Source organism: Macaca mulatta, chromosome 9 (genome assembly GCF_049350105.2).
Source record: "Macaca mulatta isolate MMU2019108-1 chromosome 9, T2T-MMU8v2.0, whole genome shotgun sequence".
Taxonomy (NCBI): domain Eukaryota; kingdom Metazoa; phylum Chordata; class Mammalia; order Primates; family Cercopithecidae; genus Macaca; species Macaca mulatta.
In genome coordinates, this window is record NC_133414.1 from 76,126,689 (window position 1) to 76,147,963 (window position 21,275).

The 21,275-nt window shown below is 43.2% G+C and overlaps 1 protein-coding gene across 6 annotated transcripts in view; it reads left to right on the forward strand.

The window, feature by feature from the left end:
- The first annotated feature begins 2,734 nt into the window (after positions 1-2,734).
- The window catches only part of ANXA7 (annexin A7), a 40,548-nt gene continuing 22,007 nt past the window's right edge, over positions 2,735-21,275 (forward strand). For 2 of the 6 annotated variants that reach the window (XM_028853431.2, XM_077945227.1), the window contains exons 1-4: positions 2,742-2,961; positions 16,684-16,738; positions 19,494-19,698; positions 20,590-20,700. In XM_028853431.2, the coding sequence (XP_028709264.1) occupies positions 16,685-16,738; positions 19,494-19,698; positions 20,590-20,700 (370 nt within the window). In that variant the 5' untranslated portion in view covers positions 2,742-2,961; position 16,684. Of the gene's footprint in view, positions 2,962-16,683; positions 16,739-19,493; positions 19,699-20,589; positions 20,701-21,275 lie in introns of all 6 variants that reach the window. The other 4 variants (XM_028853435.2, XM_028853436.2, NM_001260935.2 and 1 more) reach the window with 3 other exon arrangements.

Sequence of the window (21,275 nt, forward strand, 5' to 3'; positions counted from 1 at the left end):
CAAGCTTGGTATGTTTGGACCAAAGACCACTGTGTTCAGAAGTTAGTAATTAAGAAAAGTGAAGGCCAGGCATGGTGGCTCACCCCTGTAATCCCAGCACTTTGGGAGGCTGAGGCGGGTGGATCACAAGGTCAGGAGATCGAGACCATCCTGGCTAACACGGTGAAACCCCGTCTCTACTAAAAATACAAAAAATTAGCCGGGCGTGGTGGCAGATGCCTGTAGTCCCAGCTACTCGGGAGGCTGAGGCAGGAGAATGGTGTTAACCTGGGAGGCGGAGCTTGCAGTAAACTGAGATTGTGCCACTGTACTCCTTCCAGCCTAGGCAACAGAGCAAGACTCTGTCTCAAAAAAAAAAAAAAAAAAAAAAAAACTTAGCCCAGCGTGGTGGTGGACGCCTGTAATCCCGGCTACTTGGGAGGCTGAGGTAGGAGAATTGCTTGAACCTGGGAGGCAGAGGTTGCTATGAGGTGAGATCGTGCCATTGTACTCCAGCCTGGGCAACAGAATGAGACTCTGTCTCAAAAAACCAAAAACAAACAAACAAAAAAACAGACTGACACAGTGGGATGTTCACATTAGAAGCATGATGCCTCTTATTTCACATGAACTCTGGGACATACAATGGCCTTCAGAGATGTTGACCCAGGCATGGTGGCTCATGCCTGTAATACACCCAGCACTTTGGGAGACTGAGGCAGGTGGATCGCTTGAGGCCAGGAGTTTGAGACCAGCCTGGCCAACATGGTGAAACCCCATCTGTACTAAAAATACAAAAAATTAGCTGGGCGTGGTGACATGCCTACCAGCTACACAGAAGGCTGAGGCATGAGAATTGCTTGAACCCAGGAGGCAGAGGTTGCGGTAAGCCTAGATCGCACCACAGCACTCCAGCCTGGGTGACAGAGCAAGACACTGTCTCCAAAAAATTAAAAAATTTAAAAAGGTCCAGTTGACTCCAAAAAAGATCAGGAAGAGTTTATTGGAGCAAGAGGGAGATGAGCAACCTTGGAAACAAGTCTAATTAGATGAATAACTGTTAAAAGATGAGCAGTGCTTTCTTTTCTTTTTTTTTTTTTTGAGACGGAGTCTCACTCTGTAGCCCAGGCTAGAGTGCAGTGGCCGGATCTCAGCTCACTGCAAGCTCCGCCTCCCGGGTTCACGCCATTCTCCGGCCTCAGCCTCCCGAGTAGCTGGGACTACAGGCGCCCGCCACCTCGCCCGGCTAGTTTTTTGTATTTCTTAGTAGAGACGGGGTTTCACCGTGTTAGCCAGGATGGTCTCGATCTCCTGACCTCGTGATCCACCCGTCTCGGCCTCCCAAAGTGCTGGGATTACAGGCTTGAGCCACCGCGCCCGGCCAAGCAGTGCTTTCTAAGCAGAGGTTGCAGGAGGGAAGGGTCTCCGATCCTGGAACGCCTTTTATGCCAGGAAGAAAGGATGAATTGAAAGGATGAAATGGCAAATGTCATGGTAGACTATTGGACGATTCCTGCAGCTCAGGAAAGTGGACTGGAAATAACAGGTTTGGCAAATACCCTGTTATTGTGGTAATTAAGGCAGAGGGAGGGTTTGGAATGAGCTCACAAAGGGAACTCTGTAGAATGAACAGAGTAGGCTTCTCAGGCAATGCTTAAATCCTGAAGGTCTCTGGGGTAGGTAGGACAGAAAGTCCTGTGTTATTTTCCAGGTAGACAGACTTGGGCGCCAGGGAATTAATGCTGGTCACCCAGAGAGTTGTGCAGTTTTGTCTACCACTGTTAAATCAGGCAGTGACCTTCCTCAAATACTTTTCACTCCACACACTTATTTGGAAGCCATGTATATTTTGCTTGCTCTTCCCATTTAAAATCGTAGTCCACTCTATTCCACCCCCATGAGGAAGCTTTTGGGTAGAAAAGTGTATAGAGGAATAAGTTGATGTGCATCGGATGTGCAAACTTTAGTGTGCATCAAAACCACCTGGAGGACTTGTTAAAACAGATTGCTGGGCACCATCCCGGGAGTTTGATTCAGTAGGTCTAAGGTGGAGTTCAATAATCTGCATTACTAACACGTTTCCAGTATTATGATGATGCTGTTCCAGGGACCACACCCAGAAACTACCTTTTACCACTCTAAAAGGTAGCTGATTGGTTTTTGCTCTGTAATATAAATTCCTTAACGAGTTTAAAATATTGATCTGAGCCCTTGTAATTGCCTCGAATGTTTAATGCTAATGTGTGTTTAATGCTCAAGCCCACGAGGGGAGCCTACAACCACCTAACAACTCCCTTCGGGAGTGATTTTGATTAGTTCATCTACAGTTCCAACTAAGATTTCCCACAAATATTACTTTCACAGGAGGCTAACAAAAAACGCTGTGTTTGTCCCCAGAAAATACCTGGAGAACGGCATTTCAAAGGCGGAGAGGCTGCACCAGCCTCCCTGTCTCAGCCCTTCTCTACTGCCCACCACTGAAGGGGCCCCGGACACCCCCAGGACTGCTGCAACTTTCTAGGTGACTTGAGGCAGCCTTAAAAGGGATTGGCGCAGGGTCCTTGCGACAGATAAATGTGATTAAAAATCCACTGGGCCACACGAAGGGAGAGTCTTTCTCTCAGGTGGAGCCTAGGGGCGGGACTCAGGGACAGCCCGCTCCCCGCACCGCCCCCTCCGGCTTCGGGGGCGTTCCCGGCTGCAGCAGCGATCCTAACGGGCTCGCGAGACGCCCCGCCTTCCCTGGGCCCGCCCCCGGCTCCATCTTGCGGGCGACCGGGTTGGGCTGTGACGCTGCTGCCGGGGTCAGGTGAGGAGCGGCGCCCCCTCCCCTTCCCACCTTGTCCGCCTCGGTGGTCTTGCCCTCGGCCTGCTCTGGGCGCCGCTGTCCCGGAGCTGGTAGGGCGCGTCTGAAGGGCCGTGTGGGCCTCCCGGGTGGCGGCGACCCGGTGTGCGCCTCTCGGAGCCGGGCTGCCGGCCAGGGTGTGTTGGGGTGGCGTGGGTGAGGCGGCCGGCGCGGCTTACGGGAAGCCCTTCGGTGGGTTTGGAAATCCCAGGGACCAGTGGCGCCCCGCCCTCGGTCAGGTGGAGGGACTGAGGCCGGAGCGTGGCCCAGCCGCCTTGCGGGAGGCTGAGTAGGGAAACGCACGGGCAGTGCTGAAAGCCATCTGGCTGGTGGTGGCTGTACTTTCCGGTGACACAGCGAATTTAGGGAAACTTGGGAAATTTTTACTGTGCTTAGTGAAGCGTAGGACAGAATGCGCCAGGCCAAGATTGTACACTGGTTCTCGTTTACAGTTCTTGGAAGCTCTTCTAGGATAGCAGTCCATATTTAATTCCTGTTCCCCGACCAGCAGCAAATGTGTGTTGAAATTAGCTCGTCCTGTGCAAAAACTGCCCAAGGAAACCAAGGTGCAGAGGTAGATGGCTGATGTCCACCCTAAAGTGACAGACATGACGCTGTTATCTTCCGGCTGCCGTAAATGTCATAATTTTTGCCAGCTGATAGCCAGCTAATCTGCTAAATGTGTCCGAATTAGATGATGTGAGTGTAATGAGTTACCTTCCAGGCAAGGAAAGAGTTTCAAGCCCTAAATAGGTAGAAGAGATAATTTTGGACACTGCAAACTTTCAGTCCTCACTGGTGGGTGACTACCTACCTGTCCGTGCAGAGGACTAGCCATGCCTCCACGTTCTTTCTCCAAATCGCTGACTGATTTAAATGATCCTACCAGACCTAGAGGCCGGTTTTGCAAAATTGTATTCGCTGTTGCGCGTTATCTTCAGTCACCCTTCCTGTTTCGTGTATTTTTTTCCCCCATAAATTTGCAACAGCTGCCTCTTGGTTTCCTGGGCTTCATGCCATCTGTGAGAAACGGTGAGACCCAGCCCTCTTACTGACTGACTCACTGGGTGGAGATGGTTTGGAAAACCAAAAATGATTTTCTAGCCTTTTAAAAGTGGTTGCTAACAGCAGAGAATGTTTTAAAAAAAAAAAAAAAAAAAGAAGGCCGGGTGCGATGGCTCATGACTGTAATCCCAGCACTTTGGGAGTCCGAGGCGGAAGTATCACGAGGTCAGGAGGAGTTCGAGACCAGCTTGACCAACACGGTGAAACCCTGTCTCTACTTAAAAATACAAAAATTAGCTGGGCGTGGTGGTGCGCGCCTGTAATCCCAGCCACTCTGGAGGCTGAGGCAGGAGAGTCACTTGAACCCCGGAAGCGGAGGTTGCAATGAGCTGAGATCGCCACTGCACTGCAGCCTGATCGGCAGAGAGACTGTCCCCCCCCCAAAAAAAAAAAAAAAAAAAAAAACAAGGCCGGGCGCAGTGGCTCACGCCTGTAATTCCAGCACTTTGGGAGGCCGAGGCGGGTGGATCACGAGGTCAGGATATCAAGACCATCCCAGTTAACACGGGGAAATCCCGTCTCTACTAAAAATACAAAATATTTGCCGGGCGTGGTGGCAGGCGCCTGTAGTCCCAGCTACTCGGGAGGCTGAGGGAAGAGAATGGCATGAACCCGGGAGGCGGAACTTGCAGTAAGCCGTGATTGTGCCACTGCATACCGACCTGGGCGACAGAGTGAGACTCCCTCTCAAAAAAACAAAAAACAAAAACTCTAGACTATTCATTTGGGCAAAGTTGAGAACTTTTTTGAGTCACTCTGGGCGTTATTTAGCTTTTTACAAAAACGTTTAAAATCTGCCTCTTGAATAAATGATATATGAACAATTCTAAGGGCTAAAGTACATTGAAAAGTCAGTCTTTGCCGGTGCAGTGACTGACGCCTGTAATCTCAGCACTTTGGGAGGCCGAGGCGGGCAGATCAGGAGATCAGGAGATCGAGACCATCCTGGCTAACACGGTGATAGCCCGTCTCTACTAAAAATACAAAAATTAGCCGGGCTTGGTGGCACGCGCCTGTAGTCCCAGCTACTCAGGAGGCTGAGGCACAAGAATCTCTTGAACCCAGGAGGTGGAGGTTGCGGTGAACTGAGATCGCACCACTGCACTCCAGCCTGGCAACAGAGTGAGACTCCATCTCAAAAAAAAAAAAAAAAAAAAAAGAGTGAAAGAGAAAAGTAAATAGTCTTCTCCATTGTGTCCCAGTTCTTCATGCAGGAGGCAGTCACTGTTTTCTACTTCCTTGAGTGTCCTTTCAGGGATATTCTATAGGTCCAAATCAGTACATTTTTTACACATATGGCTGCACACTATGCAGTTTTTCCCTTTGCCTTTTTTTTTTCATTGATATGTGTTACACATGGTTTCATATATGGGTAAAAAAAACAAAAAAGCTGCCTCATTTTTAATAACCACGTAACACCTCCTTATATGGCTATCCATAATCTGTTTCACCTGTCCCTCCTTTTTAAAAATTTCAGCAGTGGCCCGGCACAGTGACTCACGCCTGTAATTCCAGCATTTTGGGAAGCCGAGGTGGGTGGATCACCTGAGGTCAGGAGTTCGAGACCAACCTGGCCAACAGGGTGAAACCGTGTCTCTACTAAAAATACAAAATTTTGCCGGGTGTGGTGGCACGTGCTTGTAATCCCAGCTACTTGGGAAGCCGAGACAGGAGAATCGCTTGAACCTGGGAGGTGGAGGTTGCATTGAATGGAGATCACACCACTGCACTCCAGCCTGGATGATAGAGCAAGACTCCATCTCCAAAAAAAATAAAAGATAAAATTTCAACAGCTTTTGGAGTACAAGTGGTGTTTTGTTACATAGATGAATTATATGGTGGTGAATTCTGAGATTTTAGTCACCCAAGTAATGTACATTGTACCTAATGTGTAGTTTTTATTCCTAGCCCCTTTTCACCCACCCCTTTCTGAGTCTCTAAAGTCCATTATAACACTTCATACCTATGCCTTTGCATACTCATAGCTTAGCTTCCACCTATAATGTGAGAACATACGGCTTTTGGTTTTCCACCCCTGTGTTACTTCACCTAGAAAAATTGCCTCCAGCTTAATACAAGCTGCTGCAAAAGACATTATTTTGTTCCTTTTAATGGCTGAGTAGTATTCCATGGTTTATGTATACCACATTTTCTTTATCCACTCAGTTGATGGGCACTTAGGTTGATTCCACATCTTTGCAGTTGTGAATTGTGCCGCTATAAATATACATGTGCAAAAGTCTTTTTCATATAATGACTTCCTTTCCTTTGGGTAGATACCCAGCAATGGAATTTCTGGGTGGAAAGGTAGATCTATTTTTAGCTCTTTAAGGAGTCTCCATACTGTTTTCTGTAGAGGCTGTATAGCAGTGTAATAAGTGGTCCCTTTTCCCCACATCCACACCAACATCTATTGTGTTTTGACTTTTTTTTTTTTTTTTTTTTTGAGACTGAGTCTTGCTCTTATTGCCCAGGCTGGAGTGCAGTGGCGCCATCTCGGCTCACCCCAACCTTTGCCTCCCGGATTCAAGCAATTCTTCTAACTCATCCTCCTGAGTAGCTGGGATTACAGGCATGTGCCACCATGCCCAGCTACTTTTGTATTTTTAGTAGAGACAGGTTTCTCCATGCCATTCTGGCTAGTCTTAAACTCCTGACCTCTTCAGGTGATCTGCCCGCCTCGGCCTCACAAAGTGCTGGGATTACACATGTGGACTACCGCGCCAGGCCCTTTTTTTGGCTTTTTAATAATGACCATTCCTGTAGAAGCAAGGTGGTATCTCATTGTGGTTAATTTGCATTTCCCTGATGATTAATGATGTTGAACATTTATTTCATGTTTGTTGGCCATTTGTATATCTTCTTTTGAGAAATGTCTATTCATGTCCTTTGCTCAGTTTTTAATGCAATTGTTTTTTTTCTTTTGATTTCAGTTCCTTGTAGATTCTGGATACTAGTCCTTTGTTGGATGCATAATTTACAAATATTTTCTCCCATTCTGTTGGTGGTCTGTTTACTCTGTTTATTTCTTTTGCTGTGCAGAAGCTTTTTAGTTTAATTAGGTCCCATCTATTTATTTTTGTTTTTGCTGCATTTGCTTTTGGGGTCTTAGTCATGAATTCTTTGCCTAGGCCAGTGTTTAGAAGACTGTTTCCAATGTTCTAGAATTTTTATAGTTTCAGGTCTTATATTTAAATCTTTTATCAACTTGAGTTGATTTTTGTATAGGGTGATAGATAGGGATCCAGTTTCATCTTCATGTGGCTTGCCAGTTTTCCCAGCATCATTTATTAAATAGGGTGTCCATTCCCCAACTTTTGTTTTTGTGTGCTTTGTCAAAGAGCAGTTGGCTGTATGTATTTGGCTTTATTTCTGGGTTCTCTATTTTGTTCCATTGGTCTATGTGCCTACTTTTATACCAGTACCATGCTGTTCTTGTAGCTATAGGCTTGTAGTGTATTTGAAGTCTGGTAATGTGAGGTCTCCAAATTTGTCTTTTTGCTTGGGATTGCTTTGGCTATTCAGGCTCGTTTTGGTTCCATATAAATGCTAGGATTGTTTTTTCTACTTCTGTGAAAAATGATCTTGGTATTTTGATGGGAATTGCATTGAATCTGTAGATTGCTTTGGGCAGTATAGTCATTTTCACAATATTGATTCTTCCAATCCGTGAGCACGGGATGAGTTTTCATTTGTTTGTGTCATCTGTGATTTCTTTCAGCAGTATTTTGTAGTTCTCCTTGTAGAGATCTGTCATCTCCTTGGTTAAGCATATTCCTAGGTATTCTATTTATTTTTTATTTTTGCAGCTGTTGTAAAAGGGATTGAGTTCTTGATTTGATTCTCAGCTTGGACGTTTTTGGTATATAGCAGTGTTACTGATTTGTGTACATTGATTTTGTAACCTGAGACTTTACTGATTTCATTTATCAAATCTAAGAGTCTGTTGGAGTCTTTAGGATTTCCTTGGTATATAGTCATAACATCTGCAAACAGTGATAGTTTGATTTCCTCTTTTTCAATTTGGATGCACTTTATTGCTTTCCCTTGCTTTCCCTCTAATAGGAGTGGTGAAAGTGGACGTCCTGTTCCTGTTCTTAGGGGGAATGCTTTCAACTTTTCCCCATTCAGTATGATGTTGGCTTTGTCATTGTATATGGCTTTTATTATTTTGAGTTAGGTCCTTTCTATACCTCGTTTGTTGAGAGTTTTTTTATTGTAAAGGGGTGCTGGATTTTGTTGAATGCTTTTTCTGCATCTATTGAGATGATCATATGGTTTTTGTTTTTAATTCTGTTTATGTGATACATCGCATTTATTGACTTGTATATGTTAAATCATTCCTGCATCCCTGGGATGACACCTGTCCCTTGTTGATGGACGTTCAGGTGGTTTTTAACCTTTTCCTATTAAAAAAATACTGCAGTGAATAGCCTTGTACATATATAATTTTGTCCTTGTGCAAGTATTTCTATAAGGTACATTCCTGGAAATGGAATTGCCTTCTAGTCTTTTATATAATTGTTTTTCAAAATGTACCAAAATTCACTTTCTTAAAATTGCTTTAATTTTTATTATATACAGATAATCTTTGCCTTATTTTCATTTTTGTTGACATAATTCCTTCAGGTTCTCAAAGGTAAGATTTAGGATAGTAGCTAAAGAATTTAGATATAGGTTTTGTCACTGGAACAATTTCTTGAGACTTAGAAATTTAAATTGCTTATGAAGTCTTTGGTACTATAACTGCTTATTGCCTTTCAAATTACTATTAATTTATCTCATAAATTAATTTCAGATTTTTTTCCCTTTATTTTGACCCTGACCCTTTTGTCCTTTGTCTATCTACTTTTCTTTTTCTTTTTCCTTGTTTTGTCTTGTCCTTTCCTTTCCCTTACCTTTCCCCTTCCCCCTTCCCTCCCCTCCCAGAGTTTTGGGATTATAGGTGTGAGCCACTGTGCCCAGCCTATCTGACCATTCTTTAAAGCTTTTGTCTCTCCTTTACTCTTTATACAAACCAGGCTTAGAAAAGAAAAAAGCAAAAAACAATTAGCCTGTCCCTGTTTTTATATCCAGCCCTTTGGGATCCCAAATGACAATTTAGAATTGACTGGGTCAGTTTTTGTATCATTTTATGTTTCTTATTGACTTACAGCCTTGATTCAATCTATGTCCATTTATTCTCAATTCAGCACATTTTTAGCTTCTATCCTGTGTTCCTGTCATAAGAGACACTATATTGTCTCATTTTCCTATACCGTGTACTCAAAAGGCTGAATACTTATTCTCAATCTTTCTATCAGCACCTAGGACAGTGCTTATTACACAGTGGACGTTCATAAACGTTGACTTGAGTTGGGTTTATCTGGCATCTTGGTATAAAAGAAATATGAATCATTTATAGCTATATTGATGAGAAGTGCCAAAACATATATTTACAAATTTAGAAAATTAGGTGTAGATCCAGAAATCCCGAAGTATTCTGGTATCAGAGTGTGAATCACAGACCTGCAGAAGCCATATCACCTGAAAGCTTTAGAAATGCAGAATCTCAGGCCCCATCCTGGAGCTACTGAATTAAAGTCTCTATTTTAACAAGATCCCTAGGGATTCATATATACATTAAAGTTTGAGGCCAGGCGCGGTAGCTCACGCCTATAATCCCAGCACTTTGGGAGACTGACGAAGGCAGATCACTTGCGGTCAGGAGTTTGTGACCAGCCTGGCCAACATAGTGAAACCCTGTCTCCACTAAAAATACAAAAATTAAGCAGGTGTGGTGGTGTGCACCTGTAGTCTCAGCTACTTGGGATGCTGAAGGAGGAGAATCGCTTGAACCCAGGAGGCGAGGCTGCAGTGATCCGAGATTGTGCCACTGCATTCCAGCCTGGGCAATAGAACAAAACTGTCTCAAAAAGAAAACATTGGGAAACACTATTTTAGTCAACCTCGTTGTTCAAAGAAGGAAGAGAGAAGACTTGAGCTAGATAGGAGGGGTGAGTAAGCCCAGGGTTGAGGGCCAAGTCTGTTAATGATAAGAATGGCTTAAGCAAAGGAATGCTGGGAATAGTTCAAGTGTTAGAGATTTTGCATTGACACGGGTTAGGTGTTGGTAAGAAATGAATTAAATAGATAAATAGAGGCTGGATGCGGTGGCTCATGCCTGTAATCCTAGCACTTTGGGAGGCTGAGGCGGGTGGATCTCTTGAACCCAGGGGTTCAAGATCAGCCTGGGCAGCATGGCGAAACCCCGTCTTTACTAAAAATACAAAAAATTAGCCAGGTATGGTGATGTGCACCTGTAGTCTCAGCTCTTTGGGAGACTGAGATAAGAGGATCATCTGAGTCCAGGAAATCAAGGCTGCAGTGAGCTGATATCACGCTACTATACTCCAGCCTGGGCAATAGAGCAAGAAACCATCTCAAAAAAATATATATAATAGGCCGGGCGCGGTGGCTCAAGCCTGTAATCCCAGCACTTTGGGAGGCCGAGACGGGCGGATCACAAGGTCACGAGATCGAGACCATCCTGGCTAACACGGTGAAACCCCGTCTCTACTAAAAAATACAAAAAACTAGCCGGGCGAGGTGGTGGGCGCCTGTAGTCCCAGCTACTCGGGAGGCTGAGACAGGAGAATGGCGTGAACCTGAAAGGCGGAGCTTGCAGTGAGCTGAGATCCGGCCACTGCACTCCAGCCTGGGTGACAGAGTGAGACTCTGTCTCAAAAAAAAAAAAAAAAAAAAAAAAAAAAAAAAAAAAATATATATATATATATATATATATATATATATATATATATATATATATAAATAAAATAATAATAATTGGAGCCAGTACTAAGGAGACCTGAATATCAGGCCAATTAATTTTCATCTGATACTCTAGCAGTAGTCATTGATGATTTTTGAGCTGAAGAGCAGTTTGCTGAAAGAGTAGCATTTTAGGAAAGTTTAGTGACAGTGTCTGAGAAAATTGGGAGGGTGAGAGAGTATAAGCAAGAATATAAACAGAGAAGGAGTTTTAGTAAGATAGGCATCAAGTGATGAAACTTGGTCTAAGTATGTGACCATGAGAACAGAAATTACAAGAGAGGCATTTCAAAGGATGGATAGAAAAATGCTGGGTTTTGGCCAGGCATGGTGGCTTATGCCTGTGATCCCAGCTCTTTGGGAGGCCGAGGTGGGCAGATCACCTGAGGTCAGGAGTTCGAGACCAGCCTGGCCAACATGGTGAAACCCCCTCTCTACTGAAATACAATAAGCCAGCGTGGTGGTGGGCGCCTGTAATCCCAGTTACTCAGGAGGCTGAGGCAGGAGAATCACTTGAACCCAGAAGGTGGAGGTTGCAGTGAGCTGAGATCACACCACTGCACTCCAGCTGGGGCGACTAGAGCGAAACTCTGTCTCAAAAAAAAAAAAAAAGAAGAAGATAAAAATACTGGGTTTCTTACTATTCTGGAGTATTAGGTAATTTAAGTAGGGGTGCTATTGACAGATAAAGGATGTTGAGTGGTGTGGTGGAGAATGATGAGTATTTTATTCTACACATAGGGAAGTCCTCCTAACTGACTTCTGTCTTAATCTGCTCCTTAGTCTGTTTTGGTGATCCTCCACCTCACAGTTACATCCCACCTTTTGCCTTGCAAATAACATTGTTCTACTTTCTTGCCTATCTGTGTCTAGCACCTTTAAAAACCTAGTTTAGGCCGGGCGCGGTGGCTCAAGCCTGTAATCCCAGCACTTTGGGAGGCTGAGACAGGCGGATCACGAGGTCAGGAGATCGAGACCATCCTGGCTAACACAGTGAAACCCCGTCTCTACTAAAAATACAAAAACTTAGCCGGGTGAGGTGGCAGGCGCCTGTAGTCCCAGCTACTCGGGAGGCTGAAGCAGGAGAATGGCGTGAACCCGGGAGGCGGAGCTTGCAGTGAGCTGAGATCCGGCCACTGCACTCCAGCCTGGGTGACAGAGCGAGACTCCGTCTCAAAAAAAAAAAAAAAAAAACCTAGTTTAAACCTTTGATCATTCACTCTCCACTTGTAGCAATGTTTTCTTGTAGATGCCAAAAAAGTGATTACTGACTTTATATAGATATATTTGCCAGGTATATTATATCTGATCACTAATAGTATTTTAGATTTTTTTGTTGTTGTTGAAACAGAGTTTTGCCCTATTGTCCAGGCTAGAGTGCAGTGGCGTGATCTCGGCTCAAGCAATTCTCCTGCCTCAGCCTCCTGAATAGCTGGGATTACAGGCACATGCCACCATGCCTGGCTAATTTTTGTATCTTTAGTAGAGACAGCATTTTACCATGTTGGCCAGGCTGATCTCGAACTCCCGACCTCAGGTGATCCACCTGCCTCAGCCTCCCAAAGTGCTGGGATTACGGGCGTGAGCCACCGCACCCAGCCTTTTCTTTTTTCTTTTTTTTTTTTTTTTTTTTGAGACAGAAGTTTGCTCTGTGGCCCAGGCTGGAGTGCAATGGTGCAATCTTGGCTCACTGCAACCTCCGCCTCCCGGGTTCAAGTGATTCTCCTGCCTCAGCCTTCCAAGTAGCTGGGACTACAGGTGCGTGCCACCACGCCTGGCTAATTTTTTGTATTTTTTGTAGAGACGGGGTTTCATTTTGTTAGCCTGGATGGCCTCAGTCTCCTGACCTTGTGATCCTCCTCAGCCTCCCAAAGTGTTGGGATTACAGGCGTGAGCCACCGTGCCCCGCCCCAATTTTTGTATTTTTAATAGAGACAGGGTTTCACCATGTTGGTCAGGCTGGTCTCTGACCTCAAGTGATCCACCGGCATTGGCCTCCCAGGGTGCTGAGATTACAGACGTGAGCTACTGCGCCTGACCGTATTTTAGATTTGATCAGGCTAAGAGGGTATTCTTTTGAATGTTTGTTTTTTCTCTGTTTATTTGCATTTGCTTTAGGTTAATAGTGTTTTCTTCAAATGCAGAAGATATATGTATATATATAGGGATATTTGTTTTTAACCACACTAGCTCCATTTATTTTACATGAGCCGTCTTTTCAAAAATGGACAGGAGAGTGTAATGAATCCCATGTACTCATCACCCAGCGTGAACAGTTATCAACTCCTGGTTGCTTATTATGTCTAAATTCCTGCACTATATTATATATAATATTCCTGCATATTATTTTGACACAATCCCTGACATGTCATTTTGTCTGTAAATATTTAGTGTATATCTCTAAAAGATCAGAATACTTGATGAAAATCATAATACCATTATCACACCTAAAAAAATAGTAATGTCTTAACATCACTTGATGTGCAGGTTATTGTTTACTTTTCCAAATGGAAATGAGTACCTTTTGAAGAACGTAACTTTCAAACTTTCTGGTACAGACTGCAGTTTTTAAAAGATATTTCCAGTGTTATGTTTGCTGATCATAAGACTATCAACTTTTGATCACCATTATTATCACAGAATAGATAATATATGAATGCCTCCTTAATCTCAGACTAACCACACTCTACCACCCTACTTTCTTTTTCCATCAGAAAGCATTTTAATTTTAAAATTAGTCTAAGTCTAATAAAATTGAGAAGGTAAATATACTGAAAGTGTTATAATGAATGAATAAAAGCCAAACTTTGTGCTAATTATTTTTTAATATTCTTGTGTTATGTATCACAGTTCTCTATGATCATAGCAGTTAACATTTATTGAGGACTTAATTTATTCCAAGCACTGCTAAATGCTTTGCCTATATTCTTTTACTTAATTCTTACAACAACATCCTTAAGTAGGTATGTTCACATCCCATTTTATAGGTGAAGAAATAAGGCCTAAAAAGGCTAAGTAACTTCCTTTGAGAAGCTAAGTAACTTGCCCATATTCACACAGCTAGAAATCCAGGATGTTAGATGGAAAATTCTGTTGGCAGTGCTGGTGAAAATGCAAATTGGTACAACCCCTGTGGAGGGGAATTGGGCAGTATCACATTCACCTTTACCGCTTGTCTCAGCAATGCCATTTCTAGGAATCTTCCCCAAAGATAATATTGGCAAAATATACAGAGAGGTACCTGTACAGGGCTGTTCGTTGCAAGACTAATAGTTAAAAGAGTAGAAATAACTCAGATGTCTGCCATTAAATAAGCCATGATGTAGCCACACACTGAAGTACTATGTAGTTGTGTTTTTTGTTTGTTTTTTTTAAGGTACACGGTGTCACTCTGTTGCCCAGGCTGGAGTGCAGTGGTGCGATCCTAGCTCACTACAGCCTTGAAGTCTTGGGCTCAAGTGATCTTCCTGCCCAGGCTTCTGAATAACTGGCACTACAGGTGCACACCACCATGCCTGGCTAATTATTTTACTTTTTGTAGAGATGAGGTCTCTCTTTGTTGCCCAGGCTGATCTCAAACTCCTGGCCGCAAGAGATTCTACTGCCTCAGCCTTCCAAAGTGCTGGGATTTACAGGCATGAGCCACTGTGCCTGGCCTATGTTATTGTTTTTAAAAAGGATTGAAGACTATGGATGATAGCCATAATAAGAGAAAAAAGCCAGTAAAGAAACAGAGTATGGGCCAAGAGCAGTGGCTCATGCCTGTAATCCTAGCACTTTGGGAGGCCGAGGCAGGTGGATCACCAGGTTAGTAGTTCAAGACCAGCCTGGCCAAGATGGTGAAACCCCATCTCTACTAAAAATACAAAAAGTAGCTGGGCGCGGTGGCAGTCACCTGTAATCCCAGCTACTTGGGAGGCTGAGGCAGGAGAATCGCTTGAACCCAAGGGATGGAGGTTGCAATGAGCTGAGATCATGCCACTGTACTCCAGCCTGGGCGACAGAGTGAGTCTCAAAAAAACAAAAAAACAGTATGTTTTATGTAAGAATGGAATGGGGATACAAATATAGACATATCAGCTTATGTACTTAAAGATAGGTAGATAAACTGTAAAAGTAATCATATGTAGGAGATAGTAAGGGACAGGGTTAGAAGTTAACAGGTTTCTGAACATATCTTGTTTTGTAGATTTGACTTTAGAATCCAGAAAATGTTTTATATAATTATAAAACTAAATCAAAAAATTTTAAAACCTTAAAAGTCAAAAGCAAAATGAAACAAATGGACCTAATATGTGTCAAATTGATAGCATAACTACACAGGAATAATTTTCAAAGTGTCATTAAAACAGTAATTTCGGGCTGGGCTCTGTGGCTTATGCCTGTAATCCCAGCACTTTGAGAGGATGAGGCAGGCAGATCACTTGAGTTCAAGACCAGCCTGGGCAATATGGTGAATCCCCATCTCTACAAAAAAATACAAAAATTCGCCAGTCATGGTGGTACGCACCTGTGGTCCCAGCTACAGCACGGGGTGTTGAGGTGGGAAGATCACTTGAGCCCAGGAGGTCGAGGCTGCAGTGAGCTGTAATTGCACCGCTATACCCCAGCCTGGGTGACAGAGCAACACCTTGTCTCAAAAATAAAAAGTTTAAAAAAAGAAAGCTAGAGTTTAATCCACGTATATGTGACTCCAGAATGTTAACTCCTAACCATTGTACCGTTGTTTCCCATAATGTGGTTATATCACCATATGAGGGGATTTCTGTGGCACCTAGAAAGGACTTTTTATTGTAATAGCTAAGTATTTATTTTAATATTACCTTCTGTTTGTAGTAAGAAAACTACTGAAGTTTTCCATTTAGAAGTTTTCCATTTAAAAGTATGGTGATATTTAAAAGTGTGCTGATAATAAGCATACTTTAAAAATAAACGGAAGTAAAAAATTGGCTTAAAGAAAAATAGATTGGCTGGGTGTGGTTCTGGAGGCTGGGAAGTCCAAGATCGAGGTGCTGGCATCTGGTGAGGACTGCTTTCTGCTTCCAAAGTGAAGCCTTGGCCAGGTGAGGTGGTTCATGCCTGTAATCCCAGCACTTTGGGAGTCCGAGGTGGGCGGATCACCTGAGGTTAGGCATTCAAGACCAGCCTGGCTAACATGGTGAAACCCATCTCTACTAAAAATACAAAAAAATAGCCGAGCATGGTGGCAGACGCCTGTAATCCCAGCTACTCGGGAGGGTGAGGGAGGAGAATCACTTGGACCCCAGAGGCAGAGGTTGCAGTGAGCTGAGATCACGCCACTACACTCCAGCCTGGGCAACAGGGCAAGACTCCATCTCCAAAAAAAAAAGGAGGAAAGAAGAATAGTTCATAAATAATAGTAGTGGTAGAATTGAGATGTGACAAAAATTGTATGTCATGACAAAGTTGGAAACTTTACTAGGCTGTACTGATTCCATTGGTGTGAATGATGAAATAAGCATTTAATAAGCTTTGCTTATATCCCTAATATCCACACTTTAATTTTATGCCAGACTCTTTTGAAAAGAGAAATATTTTGCATAAAACCCTGTGTGTGTGTGTGTGGGGTGTGTGTGTGTATATATCTATATGTTTTCAAAGGCCTTAACCATTATAAGAAATTACAGGCCGGGCACAGTGGCTCACACCTGTAATCCAAGCACTTTGGGAGGCCGAGGCAGGTGGATCACCAGGTCAAGGGATTGAGACCATCCTGGCCAACATGGTGAAACTCCATCTCTACTAAAAATACAAAAATTAGCTGGACATGGTGGTGTGCACCTGTAGTCCCAGCTACTTGGGAGGCTGAGGTAGGAGAATCGCTTGAACCTGGGAGGCAGAGGTTGCAGTGAGCCGAGATCATGCCACTGCACTCCAGCCTGGTGACAGAGCAAGACACTGTCTCAAAAAAAAAAAAAAAAAAAAAAAAAACTTACAGAGGACCTTTTTTATTGTTCTTACAGAATGTCATACCCAGGCTATCCCCCAACAGGCTACCCACCTTTCCCTGGATATCCTGTAAGTATTGCCACTTAATACCTCACATCCTTAAAACAGGTGGTGTTTGGGACTGGCCATGTCAGATCTTACCGATATGCTAGAGCAGGGGTCGTAAATTCAGATGCTCACAGGTACTGAGTAGAGCAAGTGAGCGAAGGCGGTTGTGTGGGGAACTAGAGAGGTCTTGCTTTGTCTATTGAAAGCTGGCAGGTGCTTAGCACCAGCCCTGTGTAGCCATGGTGGGAGGCACACTTATCTTTGCTAGATACTCCAGCCTTTCAAGTAAAGCCAGAAACTTGGGTTCTATATGAAATTGTCCAAAGTTTCAAAATTTAGGAGTTAGTTTTAAAAAATGTTAACTGCTGTATGAGCCAATAAAACACAGATGTAAGCAAAATCCATCCCATTAATCACTGGTTCTTTTTTTTTTTTTTTTTTTTAATACCCTTGAGTCATAGTATCACTGCGTCTTAACCTTTGTGTTAGAATGTTTAAAATAATTAATGGCTTGGCTTGACCCAGAGATAAATTGCAGTGGATTTATAGTTCTTAGACTTGGAGTACGTTTTATAAATGTGCTATTAAGTTCCACCTTGTTGATAGCTATACTACTCTGAGGACTAAGAGCTGAGCCATAAGTAAGAATTGTGCATTTCAGGTTTTTTTTGTTTCGTTTTATTTTTTGTCTTTGAAACAGAGTCTCGCTCTGCGCCCAAGCTGGAGTGCAGTGGTGTGATCTCAGCTCACTGCAACTTATGCCTACTGGGTTCAAGTGATTCTCCTGCCTCAGCCTCCCGAGTAGCTGGGATTACAGGTGCCACCACCATGGCCAGCTGATTTTTGTATTTTTAGTAGAGAAGGGGTTTCACCATGTTGGCCAGGCTGGTCTCAAACTCCTGACCTCAAATGATCTGCCCACCTTGGCCTCCCAAAGTGCTGGGATTATAGGCGTGAGCCATTACGCCCGGCCACATTTCAGTTTTTTGTTTTTCTTTTTTTTGAGACGGAGTCTTGCTCTGTCACCAGGCTGGAGTGCAGTGGTGCGATCTCAACGCACTGCAACCTCTGCCTCCCGGGATTCAAGCGATTCTCCTGCCTCAGCCTCCCGAGTAGCTGGGATTACAGGTACATGCCACCACGCCCAGCTAGTTTTTGTATTTTTAGTAGAGATGGGGTTTCACCATGTTGGCCAGGATGGCCTCGATTTCCTGACCTCATGATCCACCCACCTCGGCCTTCCAAAGTGCTGGGATTACAGGCATGAGCCACTTAGCCCTGCCTACATTTCAGTTTTATACTCATAACTGTGGGGCTGCTATCTAACCCTGGGAGAATAGCAAGAGGGGTCTATACAAGTTTGTGATATGTTTATCCTTATGCAAAGTGATTATATAGCTCTTGTGAATTTATCACAGGAGAGATGAGAATTATGGATATGTTCCCAAGTCCCTATGTATTAAACAGGACTTTAGTAACTATTTCAGTCAGCGTAGGCTAGTTGCTAAAACAGACAACTCCCGAATCTCAGTGACTTAACACAATGAAAAAAAAATGTATTTCTTTCTTCAGTCTCCTGGAAGTCAGTAGTGGATAGGGGGTGGGTGGGACGAGGCTTTGTTTCATGCAGTGTTTTGGGTTTCCAGGCTCCTTCCTTATTCTGATCCTACCATCCTCTAGCACTTTGGAGTCCTCTGCTGGATCCTCTGCTTATGGGTGGCAGATGAAGGAAGAGAGAGAACATGGAGGATTTGCCAGAGGTTTTTAGGGGACAGATTTAGAAAGTGGTATATGTCACTTCTGTCTATGTTCATTCACTGATATTCATTCATGTGGTCCGACCTAACTGCAAGGGGGTCTGGGAAATGTAGTCTGTATAGCTTTGTGGCCTGGGGAGAAATAGTTCAGTGAATATGCAACAATCTCTGCCTCTCTACGTATTACTGCACTGAACTGTGAGGTCCAAAATGTCACATCCTGTGTGTGATGTGATATACAGGTTACCTTTTTCATGTTTAAATATTATGTAACAGATCCAGATGTGTTGCAAAATAGCCTCAAATTCCTCTGTTTAGGGTATAGAGGAGGATTTTTCTTATATTTGTAGATGCTGGGAAAATGAAGGAACTAATGAGGTTTTTTATTTTTTTTTCTTAAAACCTTGAGGTTTGTAAAGAACCCTGTTCTGACTCCCAAATAGAGAAGCAGACCCCTCTTGCCTGACTCAAGTAGAATTAAATTTAACTGAATTCTGACAAACAAGTGTCCTTACAAACTGGTATACTGACAAACTAGTATAAGATTCCAGGATTTCTTTTTTTTTTTTTTTTTTTTTTTTTTTTTTTTTTTTTGAGACGGAGTCTCGCTCTGCTGCCCAGGCTGGAGTGCAGTGGCCGGATCTCAGCTCACTGCAAGCTCCGCCTCCCGGGTTCACGCCATTCTCCTGCCTCAGCCTCCCGAGTAGCTGGGACTACAGGCGCCCGCCACCGCGCCCGGCTAGTTTTTTGTATTTCTTAGTAGAGACGGGGTTTCACCGTGTTAGCCAGGATGGTCTCGATCTCGTGACCTTGTGATCCGCCCGTCTCGGCCTCCCAAAGTGCTGGGATTACAGGCTTGAGCCACCGCGCCCGGCCAAGATTCCAGGATTTCTAATGAGAGTTTTAAAAAGTGAAAGAATGAGCTAGACCTTAATAATAACCTCTGTTTGTTCCTTATTTTTAGATGGGTCATAGTTCTCTATGATCGCATTTGTTTAAAAATTATTCTGATTTTTCAGCCTGCAGGTCAGGAGTCATCTTTTCCCCCTTCTGGTCAGTATCCTTATCCTAGTGGCTTTCCTCCAATGGGCGGAGGTGCCTACCCACAAGTGCCAAGTAGTGGCTACCCAGGAGCTGGAGGCTACCCTGCGCCTGGAGGTTATCCAGCCCCTGGAGGCTATCCTGGTGCCCCACAGCCAGGGGGAGCTCCATCCTATCCCGGAGGTGAGTTATGGGTTGCGGAATTAGTAATGATTGAGATTGCTGTAGCACTTTTTCCTTCTCCCTTTATCCTCTTCATTCCTGCTTGTCTTGTGTGAGGTCAAGTCGCTCTGACCTAGCTGGCAAGATGGAGGGATGAAGATTCTCTGGGGGCATGAAAGCTGGGAGCAGTTTCAAAAATTCCACTGTGAAGGGACTTGGAATAAATTTCATGGCAATAAAGGATCAATATGTAACACTTTGCTTGTTTGTAGTCTTAAGACCTGATTAAGACATTTCAATTAGCAAGACTGTGACCTTTAGGTCAGCTTTATTCAAAGGTAAAAAAGACCCCTAAAAAACAACAAAAAAAAAACCTTAGCATTTTTGTATTTTAAGTTAGTAGGGAAAAGTAATAAAGTAAAATTTTGGCTTGGTGCGGTGGCTCACACCTGTAATCCCAACACTTTGGGAGGCAGAGGTGGTTGGATCACTTGAAACCAGGAGTTTGAGACCAGCTTGGCCAACATGGTGAAACCCGTCTGACTAAAAATATGAAAATTAGCTGGGTGTGGTGGCGCATGCCTGTAATCCCAGGTACCTGGGAGGCTGAGGCAGGAAAATCACTTGAACCTGGTAGGTAGAGTTTGCAGTGAGCCGGTATTGCACCACTGAACTCTAGCCTGGGCAACAGAGTGAGACTCTGTCTCAAAAAAATAAATAAATAAATAAGATAAAAATTTAAAAACTTGTTTTTTACTGGATAATTTGAAGTTTTGAATCTAGATGAAAAGGGACTGTTGTTATAGCATTAATAGCATATTTTTTCCACTTTTAACAATAGACATTTTTCTAAGGTTTTTCCTGCAATCATGAGAACTGTACTATAGTTTATTGACCTGTTCTTTTCTCTAGTTCCTCCAGGCCAAGGATTTGGAGTCCCACCAGGTGGAGCAGGCTTTTCTGGCTACCCACAGCCACCTTCACAATCTTATGGAGGTGGTCCAGCACAGGTCCCACTACCTGGTAGGTACCAGCTGTCCAGACAAAAACAGTATCATGATATTTTGAATTTTAAAATCGCCATTGAGAGAACTTAGTTTTTATTTGAGGTAATCTGCAATAAATGTTTAGATATTTCCATAAATAATTTTAAACATAATGGTTTTATGAAATGTATTACATTGATGGAAAAGTTTAATCAGTAAAATAGAGATAAAGTCACACTTTTTCTATTAAAAAAATCTGTCCCAAAGCCAAAAAGGAAGCCTTCAGGAACTTCTCTGCCCACTCCTGTACCACTAGTGAAACCACCCCCAGAACTATATTATGATAACCATTCCAGATGGAATCAGAATTTAATCTGGTTCAAGTGTGAAAAAGTGTTATTTGTGAGGATCTTTTGTAGAACGTGGAATATTAAAAAGGTTCTTATGACCAAAGTTGGTTTTAGATTCAGTAAATTATATTTTTTAAAAATTATCCTCATGAATATCATAGTGTAAATGTTCTTGTATGTTTCCATATTCATAGTCATCAATGCTGTTTTGAAAAATTAAAACATATAAGACCTGTTGCTGTATTATTATTATTTTTAACAT